This window comes from Polistes canadensis, unplaced genomic scaffold, assembly GCF_001313835.1.
Source record: "Polistes canadensis isolate GaletaPanama2010 unplaced genomic scaffold, ASM131383v1 scaffold_13, whole genome shotgun sequence".
Classification (NCBI taxonomy): Eukaryota; Metazoa; Arthropoda; class Insecta; order Hymenoptera; family Vespidae; genus Polistes; species Polistes canadensis.
In genome coordinates this window covers 1,297,022-1,316,728 of record NW_014569560.1, presented here as the reverse complement: position 1 = coordinate 1,316,728, position 19,707 = coordinate 1,297,022, and the positions used below count along the sequence as shown (strand labels likewise).

At 27.0% G+C, this 19,707-nt stretch overlaps 2 protein-coding genes across 6 annotated transcripts in view; both read right to left on the bottom strand.

The window, feature by feature from the left end:
- On the bottom strand, positions 1-2,315 carry LOC106793317 (copper homeostasis protein cutC homolog). The gene is made up of 2 exons (XM_014760127.1): positions 2,083-2,315; positions 1-955 (listed from the first exon to the last, which is right to left on the bottom strand). The coding sequence occupies exon 2, from the start codon at positions 953-955 to the stop codon at positions 191-193; it is 765 nt and encodes a 254-aa protein (XP_014615613.1). The 5' UTR covers positions 2,083-2,315; the 3' UTR covers positions 1-190.
- Positions 2,316-4,768: 2,453 nt separating this feature from the next.
- Positions 4,769-19,707, bottom strand: part of LOC106793337 — an 82,242-nt gene continuing 67,303 nt past the window's right edge. For 2 of the 5 annotated variants that reach the window (XM_014760191.1, XM_014760193.1), the window contains exons 12-15: positions 15,351-15,665; positions 14,753-15,004; positions 5,272-5,405; positions 4,770-5,094 (exon numbers count right to left, since the gene is read on the bottom strand). In XM_014760191.1, the coding sequence (XP_014615677.1) occupies positions 4,911-5,094; positions 5,272-5,405; positions 14,753-15,004; positions 15,351-15,665 (885 nt within the window). In that variant the 3' untranslated portion in view covers positions 4,770-4,910. Of the gene's footprint in view, positions 5,095-5,271; positions 5,406-11,733; positions 11,930-14,752; positions 15,005-15,350; positions 15,666-19,707 lie in introns of those variants that run through there. The other 3 variants (XM_014760190.1, XM_014760192.1, XM_014760194.1) reach the window with 3 other exon arrangements.

The following is a 19,707-nucleotide window of genomic DNA, read 5'->3' as shown; positions in this document are numbered from 1 at the left end:
TATTTAATTCAATAATTGGATTTATATTATAATTGGATATTACTATTATTTAATTTAATAATTGGATTTTCTCTGACAATTAGGTCAAATTTGGAATGTACATCCTGCATTTTAATAGTGTCGCGAAGATTACACTATTACCGCCATTTTCTATATACCCTACTTTTCATATATATTACTTTTTAAGTAATCACGCATGCGGAATAACGTTAAACAATATGTTAATCATTTGTCTGACCGAATCACTATTGGTAACCATGATCAAATCATCTTCAGACACGACACCCATCTTAATCGAATTAGTTTGTCGATCAAAACCCGGACATAATTGTTTCTTACATTTAGCCGAAGCGTGAAATTCATCGGCACCAGTTCCCAATTTAATTTTCATTAAATTATCCGGTGTAATACCGCAACCTGGCATTATCGAAATTCTCTTATCAGCTATTTTGCACATTTCTGCTAAAAGATCGAGCCCTTTTTCGGCCGTTTCTTTTCGTCCCGACGATAGTATCCTTTTAAAACCGAGATTTATTAAAATTTCAATGGCTACCGAAGGTTCATCCAGTAATACATCGAAAGCACGATGAAATGTTACCGGAAGCGGATACGCCGCATTTATGATTTCTGTACAATCCGATACATTAATTTGTCGATCACTGGTTAATGCACCAAAAACAAAACCGTCCACATTTAATTCTTTCAAAGTTTTTAAATCGTCCAACATAATATCCATCTCTTCTCGACTGTAAACGAAATTTCCACCTCTAACACGAATCATCGCATAAATCGGTATCGGTGATATCTCACGAATACGTTTTATCAAACCTGGGGTTGGCGTTAGGCCACCTTCGGACAACGCCGAACAAATTTCCAATCTGGTGGCGCCACCAATCACGGCATTTTTTGCTGATTCAATTGTGTCCACGCAAATTTCTAAACTTATTTCCTTCATCTGCAATATAAATCACAAGAATATTTCTTACTTTCGAATAATTTAGGTCTTCATTAAACGCGAAAGGGAGTCTCGGAATCCTAACTTTTGAAATATAAATAACAAAATAATAAAAAGTACCTGTGTGTCAATATTTTTGTATAACATTCTTAAAAGTATATACATATATATCATAGATTTATACAAAAATGTACTTTTGTTAAATTTGGGATCAGGATGATCCTTTAAACAAGAACTGTCAGTGATAAGAATGGGGGGAGGGGGATTTAATATCCACGTGAAATTAGCTGCGACGAGTACCGGTAAATGAACGAAATAAACTAGGTGATCTTTAAAATGTCAAGAATCATCGATACGCGTCCTATCGAATATAGACTTTCATTTATTGTTTGAAACAAAGCGCGTTCCACGATTGCACCACTAGCATTTCATTGGTAACTGAACAACTGGTTTGAAAGTATGCCATAGCGGCAGTCCCGGACTAAGATTATTTGGTACCCCATGTACACGACCTATTTATTTACGAATTTACTTTTATCTATATTTTTTATTCCAATTGTCTATAATTTTTATTTATTTTTCTATTGTATTTATTTTCAATTATTTTTTGCTTCGCACTTTATAAAATTACAATATACTGAAAATTTGTCTCCAAGCGATAACTTCGTAACGAATAGGTTTATAGAGAGAGTATAAGTATACAAATAATTTTATTTAACTCATAAAAAAATTGCATTAATAGGCGTAGGAGGGAACGAGTCATGAGTACTTTTTGAATGTGTTAAATGTTCAAGATTCTAAATAGGTAGATTGTAACACATTTTTAAATAAAATAGTTATTCATGTATATAATTTAAGTTGACCTCCTAGTGTAATTGTAATACAGGGTGGTGTCAATGTACTCATTTTGTAGTAATATTTTTTGCGACATTCTGTATTAACCGTGATCAAATCTTCTTCAAATCAGAGAACACCTATCTTTATTATAATTATATTATACATACATATTAACATATATTATATACAGGGTGTGGCAACAAATGCTACCCACTTTGAGTAGTAAATGTATACATTCATTTTTACAGTTGTTTTTCACGTTTATTCACTTATCTTCAATTTAGACTTACCACAGCTTATTTTACGAGACTTCAACTTCAGTCCAATTGTAAAATGTCACGTATAATTTATTCAATAATAAATATTGATTACATTAATAAATGAAATAATTAAACTTCTCGAATAATTAAGCACGTACACTTGAAATAATAAAATAAAAAGAAATTTGTTACATCTTTTTTTGCTACCAATCTATGTATTTATATGCACGACTTTTCATTAACTACATATAATAATCAGAAGAACACACACTTTGTGAAACCTCTTGGCAACAATAGCGTTATCTGTACGAAATTACGTTAACTACAAATGAGCAATATGAAGATCAACGTTATCTGTGAAAATTTAGGAATATTATAGTTATATACTTACAATAAATAAAATTGACATAAATTGACTAGAAAAGCTTTACTTTAATCATTTGATATCATTTGTTTGACACGCAATACAAACAATTTTTAATTCAAATTCTAATGAATTTTTTTTACCTTTTACCTTGCCGCCATTTTGCGTCTTTAATAACGTCACCTGTAATGAATTTCTCTAACTACAAATAGTAGAGGAAGCTCGGCTGATATCATACGGATAATTTATAATTTTTATATTCAGTATTGACTAAAACATCATTTATGTTTATCTTTGGACGGTAAAACATGGAGATGGATAAAGGAGAACTTTAGTCTCCTAACGGGCTTTTTATTAGCGAATGACATTAGAAATTGGGAGCTCGATTTTGAGTTATGTGATATAACAGAATTGGAAAAAAAGTAATTGAAGTAAAAGTTAGGTTAGGATCTTTATAAACGATCCCTTCTAATGTCCACCATCTTGAAATAATGGAGAAGCTTACGTGCAACTTCTTTTTTTGCAATTGCTTTGAAGTATAATGATTCTCTGCAATATTAGGATGATAAATTCAATAGAAACCCTAATTTTTCTCTACCTTTTGTATTACGGAGTTCATCGATTTGATTGATAAATACATAAAAAGTTAATAAATATCAGGATTAACAAGGATTGGTTTTTAAACGAAAAAAATAAAACACATTTGAGTTATTGTATTATACAACGTACATAGTAAAATAATACCAAGAACGATAAAAGTAAAAAATAAAATTAATTTTCTAATAGACGATTCACAAGAAAATGTTTACGACAGAAATTGGCCAAATCTAAATTAAAAATTAATATATATATATACACCATACAATATAATTTATTTTAACTATATATATATACATGTATATAGTTGGAATAAATTATCCTTTGCAGAAATATTGGATTCATTATTTTTGTTCTTTTTCATTTAAGAATATCTTTCAAATCTTTTTAACGAGTGTCTAACATTAATCTATACGTGCGACAAAAAACGTTAAAGTAAATAATTTGAAAATATAATGTACGAAAATGTGTGTATGAATAAACGCGTTGGTTATTTAATGCCACTTTCTTTTACGGCCATGTATAAAATCAAATTTCAAACACAAATATCATCCTAGATATAATAAGAAATAACGTATACGTATTTTTCAAGGACACATATATAAAATCACAATTCATAATAATTTCTTCTTCTTTTTTTTCTTCTTTAAAAAATACATCATTTTTCAGGAACATCGATCGCTCGATGTAATACACGATAAAAATATATAAGATGATAATTTATGAATAATAATAATAATAATAATAATTAAAAAAAAATAATAATAATAATTATATTAATTTAAGTAATAATAATAATAACAATAATCTAAATAATAATATCTAAATAATAGTCTAAATAATAATAATATTAATAATAATAATAATAATAATAATAATAATAAAAAATATGCGCACGAATTTGTAGCGAAGAGAATAATAAATATGTTTTTGGCCGCTAATATAATAATTAAGCGTTACCAAAAAGAAGGTTTATTTGCAATAAAAAGTCGCGTTAGAGTAACCGTTATTCCTAATAAAAATAGTTATAAACAAACCATATGTATTATTATATTGGACGATAGACAAAATTCGTGTCCCTTCCCCCTCATATTAGAGTTTCCATATTATAAGTATCAGACGACGACGAAGTGTTTTTTACGGCGAGTTTCAACATTAAAGGTACAATGATCAATCCCAAAATTGTATGGTTTTTAAATGTTTTTTAATGACCGGCATTTAACGTTATTGCTTTATTTTATTTGAGACTTTACGTAAGTTATAATTATAAATACTGTTTAATTCATTAAAATGCGTCTATCATTTGTTTTCGTTCAATTGTATAAAATGTAACTATCCTGTTATAAGGGATCCGGTTATTAGACCGGTTATGGTATAAATAAATAAAATAGTTTATGCATATAAACTGTCGATAGATTTTGCGTGTTGAAAAATAAGATCGAAAGTACGTTTATCTTATGGAAAAATCGAAAAGTAAATATATAACAATTACTATTTGTATTTATTCCCAATTAAAGATTATATTTTCTGTATTTCATCGTTGAATAATAAAAAAAAAGACGAGAAATTCTTCGAACACGATCATTTCTATTTTCGTCCTAGAAAAAAGAAGAAACGTGGCTCGAAACAATAATACTCGTTAAAGTTCATACGTAAGATTGATGACGCGTTTTTATAAATTAAAAAAAAAAAATATGAATGCATAATTAGAAACTCTTTCTCTTCCTCTCTCTCTCTTTCTTTCTTTTTCAAAAAAAAAGAAAAGAAAAAAACAAAGGATTTACAAAATATTCGAATATATGTAAATATATAATGTTTTATCGCGATGCGCGAGGATTATTGGACGAGGAGAAGGAGGAGGAGGGTCCAATTAGGTGGAGGGAGAACCAATAACCAATCAGAGGTCACCGTTGGACACTGCGATTGGTGATACGTTAGCTTGATTCGTACTGCTCGTCGCCCATTTGTTCTTGTGTGGATCTACGCCAAAACCTTCATCATAATTGCCTCGCGTTATGAAAAGTTGTTTGAAGTGTGGGATGCAGTATAGTTTACCGTTGTTTAACGTAAATGTGTCCATCCTGTATAAACAAATAATTAAATAAATCAATAAGGTAAATGTAACATTAATCTTATATATATAACGCTTTTCATTAAATGTGAATAAATATTTATAAAAAAAATTATATGCAATATATATTTAGTAAAAAATATTATTCAATATAAAACTGGGATATAATAATTATTAATAAATATACCTTAAAACGCAATTGCATTGAAGACACCGGAAGCACTGTTTGTGAAAAATTTTGTTATTTGTTTCGACCTTCTCAAGTGGATATACCTTCTTCTCGCAACTCTCGCATACGTCTGTGCAACTTGCTTGTATTTCCTATCGTTGTTGTCGTTGTCGTCGTCGTCATCATTGTTTTTGGTAATTTTTGTTTTGTTTTGGGGGTGGGTTTCGTATTATCGTAGAGAAAAATAAATAGAAAGGAAAAAAGAAACATAAAAGATTAAAAAAAAACACACGAAATTCCGTTCTGGATGATATCTTAACTTTTTAGAAAAAGAAAAAAACCAAAAAAATATTTCATCATTCGATGGGTCTCGAGATTTTGTCGCGACGTTGTATTTTCCGCAATAAAGTTTACAGTGTTTTACAATATTATTATTGTTATTATTATTAAAGAATACGTTATCATGGTACAGTAGATATCTTTTATTTAAATGGAAAAAGAATAAAGTTTCAGAGTTTTGACGGATTGGCCCTAAAATTAAGATTCGTTTGAGAGATTTTTCTTTTTTTTTTATTTTAATTTTTATATATATATATATATAGGATATCTCTTTTTATTTATCAATAGTGATATTATTATATAATAATAAATGTTATACATGAAAAGAACAAAGATATTACACGTCGTCGTTAAAAATTATATTACGATTTGTTACGATGATACAACGTTACAACAGAGAAAAAAAAGAGAGAAAAATATAACGCAGTTTTATAATAAATCCCATAAGTAAAAATTATCACTATCGATATTATAGTACGAAATAAAATAATACAAAATAAAAATAAAAAAAAGAAATAAAAGAAAAGAAAATAATTAAAATATTCTTAATACAAATAAATATTGTCGATCAACGCAATTCAATTCTCTACCAATCGATATCAACAAATTTTTTTCTCTCTCTCTCTCTCTCACGCACACACACACTCTCTCACTTTCTTTCTCTCTCTCTCTCTCTCTTTTCTTATTGGTTTATTTATCTCGTAAATACGATCGTGTTATACCTTCGCTCATATATTAAACTCTTTTCCTACGTACATAGACACCTGTTAAATAACGCACGTATATAAATATGTACGTTATATTATGTGTATTATTTTTTATACATATACAGGGTGAAAGGAAAAAAAAAATAGCCTAGGCGTTTTTCCAAAAGTTTTCCTTTTTTTTTTTTTTCAAGTGATTTTAAACAAGATCGATTATTATTTTTCCCGAAATACCTTTCCAGCCTAATTATTGTATATTTGTCTTTTTTTTTCTTTTTTTCAAATTATTAAATTGCAAATTTAACAAATTTAAAATTGTTAAAATCACTTAGAAACTTTTGGTCCAGAGTCAACAAATTTTCTGTATAGAAGTAATACGCGATGTGTCACGGATAGAAAATATATATTTTCCCATTACAAGATTTCTATAAAATTATTGCACGGAAAAATAGATTCATCGGGAAGAATAGAATAATAATAATAATAATAATGATGATGATGATGATGATGATGATGATGATAATAAAATAAGAAAAAAAAAGAAGAATAATTATTAAAAAGCACAAATCTATTATTCTCAAAGATGTGGTAAACTAACAAAAAAAAAAACCAATGAGATTTTTTTTTTTCATCGCGAATAAAAGTCAAATTTTTCTCTCTTGTTAATCCTCGAATTCGATGTATATAAAATTAGGACGAATAAACAATTGTATTGTAGTGTTACACAGTTATCGCATAATGTATAAGTATATTTTTGCAAGTAATAAATTACTTGACAATATTATTCTTTTTTCTAAAANTCTCTCTCTCTCTCTCTTTTCTTATTGGTTTATTTATCTCGTAAATACGATCGTGTTATACCTTCGCTCATATATTAAACTCTTTTCCTACGTACATAGACACCTGTTAAATAACGCACGTATATAAATATGTACGTTATATTATGTGTATTATTTTTTATACATATACAGGGTGAAAGGAAAAAAAAAATAGCCTAGGCGTTTTTCCAAAAGTTTTCCTTTTTTTTTTTTTTCAAGTGATTTTAAACAAGATCGATTATTATTTTTCCCGAAATACCTTTCCAGCCTAATTATTGTATATTTGTCTTTTTTTTTCTTTTTTTCAAATTATTAAATTGCAAATTTAACAAATTTAAAATTGTTAAAATCACTTAGAAACTTTTGGTCCAGAGTCAACAAATTTTCTGTATAGAAGTAATACGCGATGTGTCACGGATAGAAAATATATATTTTCCCATTACAAGATTTCTATAAAATTATTGCACGGAAAAATAGATTCATCGGGAAGAATAGAATAATAATAATAATAATAATGATGATGATGATGATGATGATGATGATGATAATAAAATAAGAAAAAAAAAGAAGAATAATTATTAAAAAGCACAAATCTATTATTCTCAAAGATGTGGTAAACTAACAAAAAAAAAAACCAATGAGATTTTTTTTTTTCATCGCGAATAAAAGTCAAATTTTTCTCTCTTGTTAATCCTCGAATTCGATGTATATAAAATTAGGACGAATAAACAATTGTATTGTAGTGTTACACAGTTATCGCATAATGTATAAGTATATTTTTGCAAGTAATAATATCCCGCTTACATTTTGGCTTTTTTCTAAAAAAAAAAAAAAAAAAAAAAAAAACAAGAAAAACCAAGAAGAAATATAGCAAAAAGTAAAGAAGAGAAAAGCACGGTTTTATTCAAAAATCGATGATAATATATCGTAGCGCAATAATTTGTCGATAAGAATTTTTGTTTTATGTATAATGTATATAGAATATAATATATATAACGTATAAACTCAAAAGGTGTGGCTCATTGTCAGATAGCTTAAATAACGACTTATACAACGTGCTACATATTTTTTTTCAAAGTTAAGAATATAATAAATATATATATTTATATATATATATTTATATAATGCATATGTATGTATATGTGTGTGTGTGTATGCGTGTATATGTACGTGTCCACATTTTCTACGATCACGAAGGAATTATTAGTGTGTTATATTTATATTAATGATGAATTAATTAATTATCATATAGATATATTATACATACATACGTTTATTACCTGCGATCATTTTCGATCCCAATGTGCTTTTTCTTCTTCTTTTCTTTCTCTTTCATTCATTTTTTTTTTGTTTTGTTTTGTTTTTTTTTTTTGATATTTTTTTCATTTTCTTCTCTAAAAACTATGCATAAATCGTCACTCTCTTTCTACCTTTATTACATGCACACACTTATTTTATCTTTTTCCGTGCGTGTGCCATGTGTCTGTGTGTTTGTGTGTATGTATGTATGCGCGTTTTAATGCAAATGTAATTTGTTTCTTTTAATAATGTGTGTTACACCGAACGTTCCTTAATTTTCTAATATTCCTTATACATAATGTGTAAATAGTTGTTGATAGAGAACGTTCGAGAAAAAAAGCGCCAAATTTGAATTCAGGAAGAACGATTGTATCTTGCGTTTTTTTTCCCCCCATCCCTATTTCTTTTTCTGCAAGGGGGAAGGAATTATTATTTGTTTTTTTTTTCTTAATTCAAACGCCATTAGTCGAACGTTCTCCGGATCATTTTATCAATATCCTTCGAAATTACTCTTTGCACTATGTGACCTATAAAAAATATAAAAAGTGCATTTGACGCGAAGTTAGGTTGCCATTCTTTTTCGTTTCTTTTTCTTTTTCTCTCTCTCTCTTTTTTTTTTTCCTTTTTTTTTTGTTTTGTTTTCTTTTCTTTTTTTGAGAAAAAAACTTCGTCTCTCCCATCCTTTCTTTCTCTCTTTCTCTCTCTTTCTTTCTTTCTTTATTTATTTATTTATTTATTTCGCTCGAATCGATGCGAGTTAAAGTACAGCGAGCAGAATACGTATATTTTATATATATCATGTGCGTGTATATATCTTTTTCTCTCTCTGTTTCTCTCTCTCTTTCTCTTTCTCTTTCTTTTTTCTACATATTAGAATGCTTGATTCGTTGATTGGACATTCTCATAGGCCGACATAGAATTAAATTAGGATAATCTTAATTAAAAAAGAAATTTTTTTAATAAACGTATTTCTCGTAAAACTTATTTTACTCGACGCGAACTCGAATTTAAGAAATTATGGAAAGAAAAGTAAAAGAAGAAGAAGAAAAAAAAAAAAAAAAAAAAAAAGAAAAAAAGAATGTATTCTCTTGTTTTTTTTTTCTTTTTTTTTTTTTTCTTTTTTTATTCCCCTTAAATCGTAAACGTTCATTTACGTAGTATATAAATTATCGTTATAGTCGTCGTTATTATTGATTTAATGACGAGATACGTCATTTTATCAGTCCATTCAAAGAATTAAGGAAGAGCTCTCGCTTATATTATTTATATAATATAATATTTAAACGACGAAAAATATAACGCTTTTTGAGAGAGAATATTTATCGACTGGCACGAATACGACAATGCTTATTATGCATGTAGTATATATATATATATATATATATATATATATATATATGTATATGTATAATTATATTTATTTGACGTGTATATATATCAAAGCTACGATTTTTCTCTTCGCTACGAAAAAAGCTTTTTATGTGTAAAACTTTCGAATTTCTTGTTTTAAAAGCATTTCAAAAAGCCCGCGAATTTTAATCTCTAAATTCTGTGTCTCTCTCTCTCTCTTTCTCTCTCTCTCTCTCTCTCTCTTTTTCTTTTTCTCTTTATCGTTTCGTTAACTTTCTTTTTTTTTAATTTTTTAACGTAGCTGTGGAACATCAAACTCACAATTTCTTTTGAAAGAAAGTTGTTATAATAATAATAATAATAATTATTATTATTTGGATTTTTCTTTTGTACGGCGTATTTATTAATTTGCACTTATTGGCACTTTTTTTTTTTTGTTCAGTTCGGAGAAAAGAAAATGTAAAGATGACTAATGAGAATCGAGTGAACAAATGGGAGGATTTCGAAAAATTTCCTATAAAAATTCATGGCAGTCTTATATTGTTTCTGTTGTTTCCTATTTTTTTTTTTTTTTTAGTTTAAATATAATTTCTACATTTGGCACTTCTTGTTTAAAAATTTGTTTAACTCTAAATAGATTGATTTTTTTTACGTATTTCTAAGTAATCTTCTTTATATTCTTGACTAGGTATTTCTTTTTAATTTATAATTATATATTACTAATAAAAATATATAAAGAAAAAAATTATACGCGATAATTTTGTGTTATATATATAATTATATATGTATGTATTTATATCTGTGTGTGAAACGAAAAAATAATACAACAAATAAAGAAAGAAAGAACTATTGTACGAGTGTCCGTTAAATTTTGGATTAAAATTTTTGTTGTTTTTCTAATCCTCACACATTGCCACTGGTCTCCCATGTTAGTCCGATAACAATAATATTGATAATATTTCTAATATAATATTAATATTAATATTAATAATAATAATAATAATAGTAATAATAATATATATATATGTATATATAGATATATAATAATAATAATAACGATGTAGTTTTTAAGACGTATTATAATGTACAAGATTTGTGCGATTAAAGAAATTGGTTTACACAGTTGATCAAAAATTAAAATAAATTCGACGAGAAAGCTTCGTGGAACGATAATTTTTTTTTCTTTTTTTTCTTTTTTTTTTTTAAATTATTTTTTCGTTGACGTTCACAAGAATCATACGCCGAGCGTTCGATATGTTTTTCAATGCACCTTTCGGTTTATCTTCGTAAAAATTGAAGAGACAAATTCATAAAAAAAAATACATTTTCTTTTTAATCCTAAAAATATCCAATTTAAAAAAAAAAGAAATATATATATATTATCATTTATAAACGATATCGATAGGAAGTAATAATTAGTCACAATTTGATTTTCTCAAGCGATTAAATCTCACGCACGCGTTTTTCTTTTCTATTTTTTTTTCTTTTTTTTATTTCCTTTCTCCAAATTGCAATCCAAAATTATATAAGTCCTTCCCTTTTATTTTAATTCATCCGTTTCTACATTTTCTTTTCTTTTTTTCTTTTATCTCGATGTTACTCTTTACAACGACGTATTCGATCTATCATATTATTTTTTTTTCATTTTTCTTTCCTTTTTTTTTTTCTTTTAAAAATTTTCTTTTTCCCGTTCTCGTACGCAATTATTTAAACGCTAAGATTATTTTATTTTACTCGACTAATGTGTTTAAAGATATTATATATAATAACACGTTCTCGATATAGGCGAAGAAAAATAAAAGAAATTTCAAAATTTTAAATGAGAAAAAAAAAAAAAGAAAAAGAGAGAAATGGTAGAATTGAAAAAAAAGAAACGAAATGTTTTTTTTTCTTATTTTCTTTTGCGTTGGGTTACGTGGAATTTTTTGTTTTGTTCTTTGGCTTGAATATTTCTTGTTTTTTTTTTTTAAATAAATTTTTGTTAATAATTTACGATCGCGTCAACGATTTTCATTCGTATCTCTCTCTCTCTCTCTCTCTCTCTCTCTTCACTTTTTTTCTTAATTTGATTTTCGTTTTGTTTTTCTTTCATAAATCATCTTCTTCCGTTGTTTTATTTTTTCACACGGTTGGGTGTCGCAGGGCTTCGTGTAACTTCTCGTTTTACTGCACGGCCGTTCGAGAAAAAAGAAGTAATAGACTCGATAAGAGTACGATTCATCTCGCGTAATTGTTATAAATATTTAAACAAATACACAAAAATAAATAAAAATAATAATCCTTTGAGTTGTCTATGTTCGGCATAAACTATCAGTTTGAACTAGACGCGTATGATAATTAAAACTGTGTGTGAATATTAATTGTAAGATAAAATATTAAAACAATTGATTTTGATTTATTAAATCTAAACAAGTATATATAGTCAGGAATTATTTTTATAATTTTATGTTGCACCGTAAGCATTCTTTTGCTCGAGTAAATTTTCAAATTTACGATCTACTTCTTTTTATTTTATTCCATCATTCTTTCCTAAAAGTATTTGAAATTGCTCAACATTTATACATATATATATATCATTTAATATTTTGAAACAATAAATAAGAAATTGATTTACATAAATAAATGATAATTAATTTTCTCGTTATCAACGAATATACTCGTGTTATTCGTAGAGTTTAAATATTCGAAAATAATTTTTCTTTTTTTTTTTTCCATTATTAATTTGACGTAAAAATATTACGATAATAATTTAATTGGGTCTTGTATAATATATATTTAATGAAGAAAGTTTATACTACGTCGTCCATAGAGTACGCTTCAACCGAGACTAATTAATATTAACTCAAAGGATTATTATTATTATTATTATTATTATTATATATATTTTGTGTTTTCGTTTTTTTTTGCGGAATCGTGCGTGTTCCGAAGTATAGTGAATCGCATAAGCAGCAGGTGTGCGATATTGGTCAAGAACAGGGGATGATTATTACAGTCACGTTAATTCATTCCATCATCATTCCAAAAGAAAAACAGAAAAAATACGTTGTTGAGAGGGTCCTTCTTGTTGGTCGTCACATTTTTTCCTGATCATTGTTTTCAATGATGACCCCTCCTCCTTTTTTTTATTTAGAAATTATTTACGATGTTCATCGATCGACAAAGAAATTAAAATCAACTTATCTTTTTTACTGTTGTTCAATTTTGTTAATTTTGTTTCTTTTTATTAATTATTAATTTAATCCTTTATTCTTTCATTTTTTTTTTTTTTCTATAATATCACACAAATAATTGTCAAGAAATATATTTCATTCTATTTCGATCGATGACAACCGTTCAAACTGTGAGATCACACAAAATCATGCTTGCTAGCTAAATATTTAATATTGTTTTGATATATATGTAAATATATTTTTAAATATATATATATATATATAAAAGGCAACATATGTCATGACAATCGTTAGAATATAAAGACAGTATAAGATAGAAATGAAATAAAATAAAATCAAATTAATATATCGAATAAAAATATATATGTGTGAAAAAAGAGGAGAATAGGAAAAACGCAAAGCTTGCTATACGAGTAAAAAAAAAAAAAGAATTCAAATGCATTGTTTAATTCACACGACTACGTTTCTCTAATTAAAGCCAAAATAAAAGAATCAAATCAAATAAAATAAAAAAAGAATTTCACATGAGCGTGCATTTTTATCATATTTCGAGAAACTACTCGCCGTTTATAATTTCTCACATGAATCTAAAATATATTTAGTATCAAATTATTATAGGATGCGAGAAAGAAAAGCTGGCGAGTAATTTCTCAAATAATTGACGACTACAAAAATTCTTTTTTCTTTTTTTAGTTATTTCATAACTCTATAATATTGTCATGTCAAAATTATTAAAACTTAACATAAAAAAAAAGAGAGAAGGTGGAGGAAGATAAGAATACAGATAGAGAGAGAAATTTATTTATTATATAAATAAATTTATATTCGTTTATATTGATTTGTAAAAATAAAAACTTAATGCAAATATATTTTTTCATATATATATTATTGTTACCTAACTTTCTCTTTTTCTCTCTCTCTTTCTCTCTCTTTCTGTCTGTGTTTCTTTGTAAGTTTATAATAAATAAAAATATCACAAAAGATAATGGCACACACACACGCAAATTAGGCTATCTTTTTTTTTTTTTTTTTTATCATCATTCGCTGTAAAATAAGATCGTAATTTTTGTTTCCATTCTCAGTTATATTTGTGCAAAGAGATACTAATTGTCTACGTATTATATATAAAAAACGTCACATTGCATATATATATATATATATATATATATTGTAAATAAAATCATTTTTGCGGGCCAAACAGTCAAAATTTATCTCTCGTTGGGTTTACAAAAAAAAAAGAAAAATCAAAAATATTGCAGAAAAATAAGATATTTCGTTAAAAAAGATAATTGCTACGTCAAAACAAAGATATAGGTCTAAGTTTGTAATATAATAGAACACGATTTATGATTACAGGAATAAAACGGGGGAAAACGTGCATTTGGAAAACACACGAGAAGATATATGGATAATAAATTAATTAAGCGGATACAACATCGAACTTCGAAACACACCATGCATATATAAGATCATTTTTTAATATTATTATCATAATATTAACACATTACCACATTATAATTATATTTATCAATAAATGTAAGAATAATAATTATGAAAAAGATTTGAATTTAAAAAAAAAAAAAGAAAAAAAAATGATTGACAACGATCAATTATGACTGAATAAGAATAAAAAAAAATAAAAACAAATGAAATTTTAAAAAATGTACAAATATTTCAATTTTCGTTGTCATATATAATATTTTGTTATATATATATTGTATAATAATTAATAATAAAAAGAAAGAAGAAAAAATAAAAAAATAAAAAAGAAAAAAAGGAGAATAAAAACGAAGAAGAGAATTTGTTAAAATGTACTCACCACAAATCGATTAACTTTAATTTTTGGCGCACGTGGAGACTCATTGGTCTGTGATCCGAGTGACTCAAAACGAGCTCTGAGACTGCTCGCAGATTCTATGCTTGATTGATCGCCCGTACTTTGAGCAATTTCCATTTCGGCGATGTTATGATTACTCGGTTTACCATCCGTCTCTTCCCAGTGTTCGAATTTCGCGCGCAATGTTTTGGCGCGCGCGGCATTTTGTGCCTGTTTTAAAAATTCATCTTCAACCTGTACAAAACCGAAATAATCGAATTGTTAATTTTATTTTTTTCTTTCCTAAAGATTATCATTAATTTAATATTTGTTTGAACTTGACAAATTTCACATTTTAATTTATTTTCTATTGATAATATCAATTTTTTTTGTTACACACTGTATAATTATACATATATAAGGTAGATATATAATTAAATATAAATAATAATATATTATTTATAATATATTAAATAAAATTATATATACATATATAAAATTCAAAATATATAATATGTATTCAATATTTGTTATATATAACATATTTTATATTATAATATAGAAAATGTAATATAACAAAAGAAAAAAAATTGCAACTGACCTTATCGGAGGCTCTGACATAATTCGGATCTCTTTCTTCGGCGCTTTCGTCAGCTTCGGATTCCTCACCTTCCTCTTCTTCTTCTTCCTCGGAATCAGAGGCGGTTTGTTTCGCAAACTTGTCCTCAGGTGGTGGCGTGAAACGTTTCAAAGGTTTCGGGCCCTCCGGCAATTCCTCTTTGCACGCATTCTCTTCCATCTGCCGGAAGATTGAGAGCATCTTTCTCGCTGTGTCTGTGTGTACTACTTCGTCTACCCTATCATCGGCCCTTACAACATCAGGATCACGATAGATTTCACGCTCCGGCGAATCCATCTGCGAATACGATTACGAAATATTTATTATATAATTTTTTTCCCCTTTTTTTTTTCTATCGTTTCTCTCTTTTTTTTTTTTTTTTTTTGAAGTTATACTTCTTTTTTGCGCGTTTTGAAAAGTGAAGTTAGATGCGATCGAAAAATCAACACCACGAAGTTGTCGATATTTAGGATGCGCGCGCAAATTGAAGTTATTTTTGAGGTTATATTCGTTTTGGTACGATAAAGAAGTATAACTTCTTACAGTTATTTTTTTTTTTTTTTTTTCAATTTTTATACTCATCGATTTGACGAGAATCGGATATTATATTTATTTTTTTATTATGTTTTATTTTATTATACAAAAAGCGGTATTATTCAATACGCATACGTAAAAAGAACATCAAAATGTTTGTATTCACAAATAATTATTAACGTTAAATGTTAGAGAATATGTTGTTATTATACAATTTTGTTTCATTCGAAATTAGAGAATTGTTTTGTATTATATTATATTGTATATATCTTAATAGAGTCATCCTTGGATTTTAACGAGACCTTCATTTCTTACCCCAGTTTTTATCAATTTTTCTTATGCATTATATCATATAAAAATGAATGAAGTTAGAAAAAAAGTAATTATGAATTTTTGAATAAATCTTCAATTATACATTGATTTTTTCATTACTTTCTTTTTTCTTTATTAATCTAGGTATCCTAAAAAAAGACGCATTATTTTAAAAATCAAAGTTCAACAAACGAATTTGAACTTTCATATTATTTGTTTTTCTTATATAACGAAAAAGAAAAAGAAAAAAATAAATAAATAAAATGTAACGTTATAATTTACATAAAACCGTTAACGATAATGTCGTGAAAAGATAAGCCAATATGGTCAAAGAAATATTTCGAACGAGAACGTCTTTATCGAACGCGGATGATAATTTCGAAGGTAACGAAGAAAAAAAAAAGAAAAAAGAGAGGGAAAAGCAGAGTGACGTTTTCAGGTAACCAGCGTTGAAACAGCACCACTACCTCTACCATCATCACCATCACACACTCGAAACTTCAAAATATTCTTTTTCTTTTCTTTTTATTACCGTGAAGAGGAGGAGGAGGAGGAGGAGGAGGAGGAGAAGGAAGAGGAGGAGGATTTCGAGGTTAGGATGTGACTCAGCGCGAAAGTGCCCTTTTTTTTTACATTCTCCTCAATCGAGTTTGCCTGCCTGCTGGCTCGGTTGGAAAGAAGAATTTATGCTATGCTCGCAATTCATTCTATTGGTCGAGAAGTTCTTTGAATTATATTTGAATAAGAAATTTATTATTATTATTATTATTATCATTATTATTGTGATTATTATTGTTTGAGAATTTTTATTTCGTTGGGTTTCTTTTTCTTTTTCTTTTTTTTTTACCAAGTTTAATGTCGTAATATATAAGTGTCAAGTAGTTCATATTGTCCGTATTTACTTACTAATTATTATTATTAACATCTACAAAATGATGGTGTACCATTTTAGTCATTTATATTTGTGTTGCATCAACTTGTCCACTATTCGACAGATTTTTAGTAAATTAACCAGTTTACTTGTGGTGACCTCTTTAAAGAAAAAAAAAAAATAATAAAACTGTGTTGTTTCCTAAACAATGACGAGTATACTCGTCGTCAATCACAGCTAATTGATTAATGATATTATGTATAGTGTATCAGGGTATCACTATATATATATATATACGACATATGTTGTATTTTATCTTGTTATTATATGCGATATTGAATTTATTATAATTTATAGTTGTGTTAGTTAGTTTAATGTGTTCGTAAAATATATCTTGAGAATGTTATTTTCTAAGATAATTGCAAGCGTGTATCTCTCATAAGGTGTCCTGGATAAAGTCACGTTTGTGTGAATGGGGGAGAAATTATTATTTCTTTTCTGGTATATGTGTGTTTGTAATTCCGGATATTGTACCAGCGTATAGTCTAAATAGAAATTATTTTCACGTATTCGAATAATAATAGGAACAAAAATATTTGATAATGAACAATAATACGTATTTTTTTGTCCAAATTAATCCTCACTTTTGATTAAGTATTGGCGTGCCACTTTTTTTACTGACCAAACAAAATAAAAAACTCAAAATACAAAAATATGAAGAAAAATAAGTATTATTGCTAACACAGCTATTTATAAATATTACACGCAGTTTTTACCTCAATAAAGTTATACCACAAATTAAAAAACAAATGTATAATAATAAAAATCAAAAGAGAGAATTGGAATTAAAAAAAGAAAGATATGTTGCCATAAATTTGGGACTCTTTTAATTAGCTTTCTTTTAATAATTAAGACCAAAAAAAAAAAGAAAAAAGAAAAAAAAATATAATCCAACGAAAACTTTCCTTATTTTCTTTTAATACGTTTACTCATGCGTGGAAAAAAAAAAAAAAGCATATATCACGAAACCTATTTGCCCACACGTGTTCATATATATGTGTGTGTGAGAAAGAGAGAGAGAGAGAAAGAAAGAAAGAGGAAAATACTTTACGCTCGATGATTCGCAAAAGAATGCCTTTGAAACGTATAGCGAGCACGCAGAGAGATCGTTTTTGAAGAAGAAAGAAAGAGGACGACGAATGAACGAAACTAAACTAAACTAAACGAAACGAAACGAAATGAAACGAAATGAACGAACGAAACGAACAAACTGCGAGATAGTAGGTTCGATGTACGACGCACTCCCGGACTTCTCCCCATTATCATCACTTATGTCAATTCCTACGTGTCGCGACGTTTTCGTTTATACGTTGTATGCCATTGCCGTTTAGTTTCGTTTCATTTCGTTTCCAATTAACTCCGGCTGACGCTCGTCAGTTGGCTCGATTTAAGACGATTTAAGACCCATTACTTCCTTTCTTTTCTGTTCTTTTCTGTTCTTTTCTGTTCTGTTCTGTTCTGTTTTTTTTTTGCTTTCTTTATCTTTTTCTTATCATTATCAATTTATTACAAATACACGAAGTTAAATATACGAATCATTTGTAAAGGCAAAGAGGTTCTCTCGATTGATATTCATGTAAATTGAAATAAAATAAAAAATATAATGATATATAGAAAAAATAATGTATATTAGATTGTGTATTTGTTAATTAAATTGTTATTTCACGCTAGAGAAAAATATTATTCTTAATGAGAATCATTGATCTTTCGTTTCTTTTTTTTTGAAACTAATTTATATGTGATTTATTTTCTGTTGTCTTAATTGGTTTTATTATTATTATTATTATTATTATTATTATTATTACTATGATTTTTCTTGCTGTTCGACGTAATTAATAATTTATATTAAAGTATAAATCTTCTTTTTTTTTTCTTTTAAACGATAATTATTTAATATTTTTCGTTTCTCTTTGATATTAAAAATCAATATTACTTCGAGAGAAAGTGTAGATTGTATTTAAATTAATTTATACGTACTAAAAATAAATATGTTTCTTTTAAGATATATTAATTTTCGAAATAACTCTATTAAACTTTCTTACTTGTAAATAATAATTCCAAAGTTTTATTAATTTCTTCTTTTTTTTTTTATTTTTTACGACACTTTTGTTCAACAGAAAATATATTACCACTATCATAAATATTTTTAAAAAGTATTCGATCAGGTATTAAAAAAAAAAAATATATAATAAATTAATTCAAAATTATCTCACAAGATTATTATTCACGCCAGCTGATATAATAACGTGACTAAACGTCTTATTTTATCTTACATTTTTATAAATAAAAAACAACATAGAGATGAATAGTTTAATATGCAGATACGTAAACTTTCACTAATTGTAAATATTAAAAACGAGAGAGAGAAAGAAACTGAAGGATTTTCGCATGAAGGATTCACGCGATTCGCATAGTTTTATAATAATTTCACCATTATCAAGTACTCATTTAGGCTAGTATATATTATTAACTATACAAAGAGACAAGAAAAATACCACGATTAAAAAAAAAACAACAAAAAAAAGAGATCTATTGCAAACATAATTTACATATATATATATA

Excerpts from the sequence above, each read along its gene's own strand:
- LOC106793317 (XM_014760127.1), bottom strand. The coding sequence starts at position 955 with ATGAAGGAAATAAGTTTAGAAATTTGCGTGGACACAATTGAATCAGCA.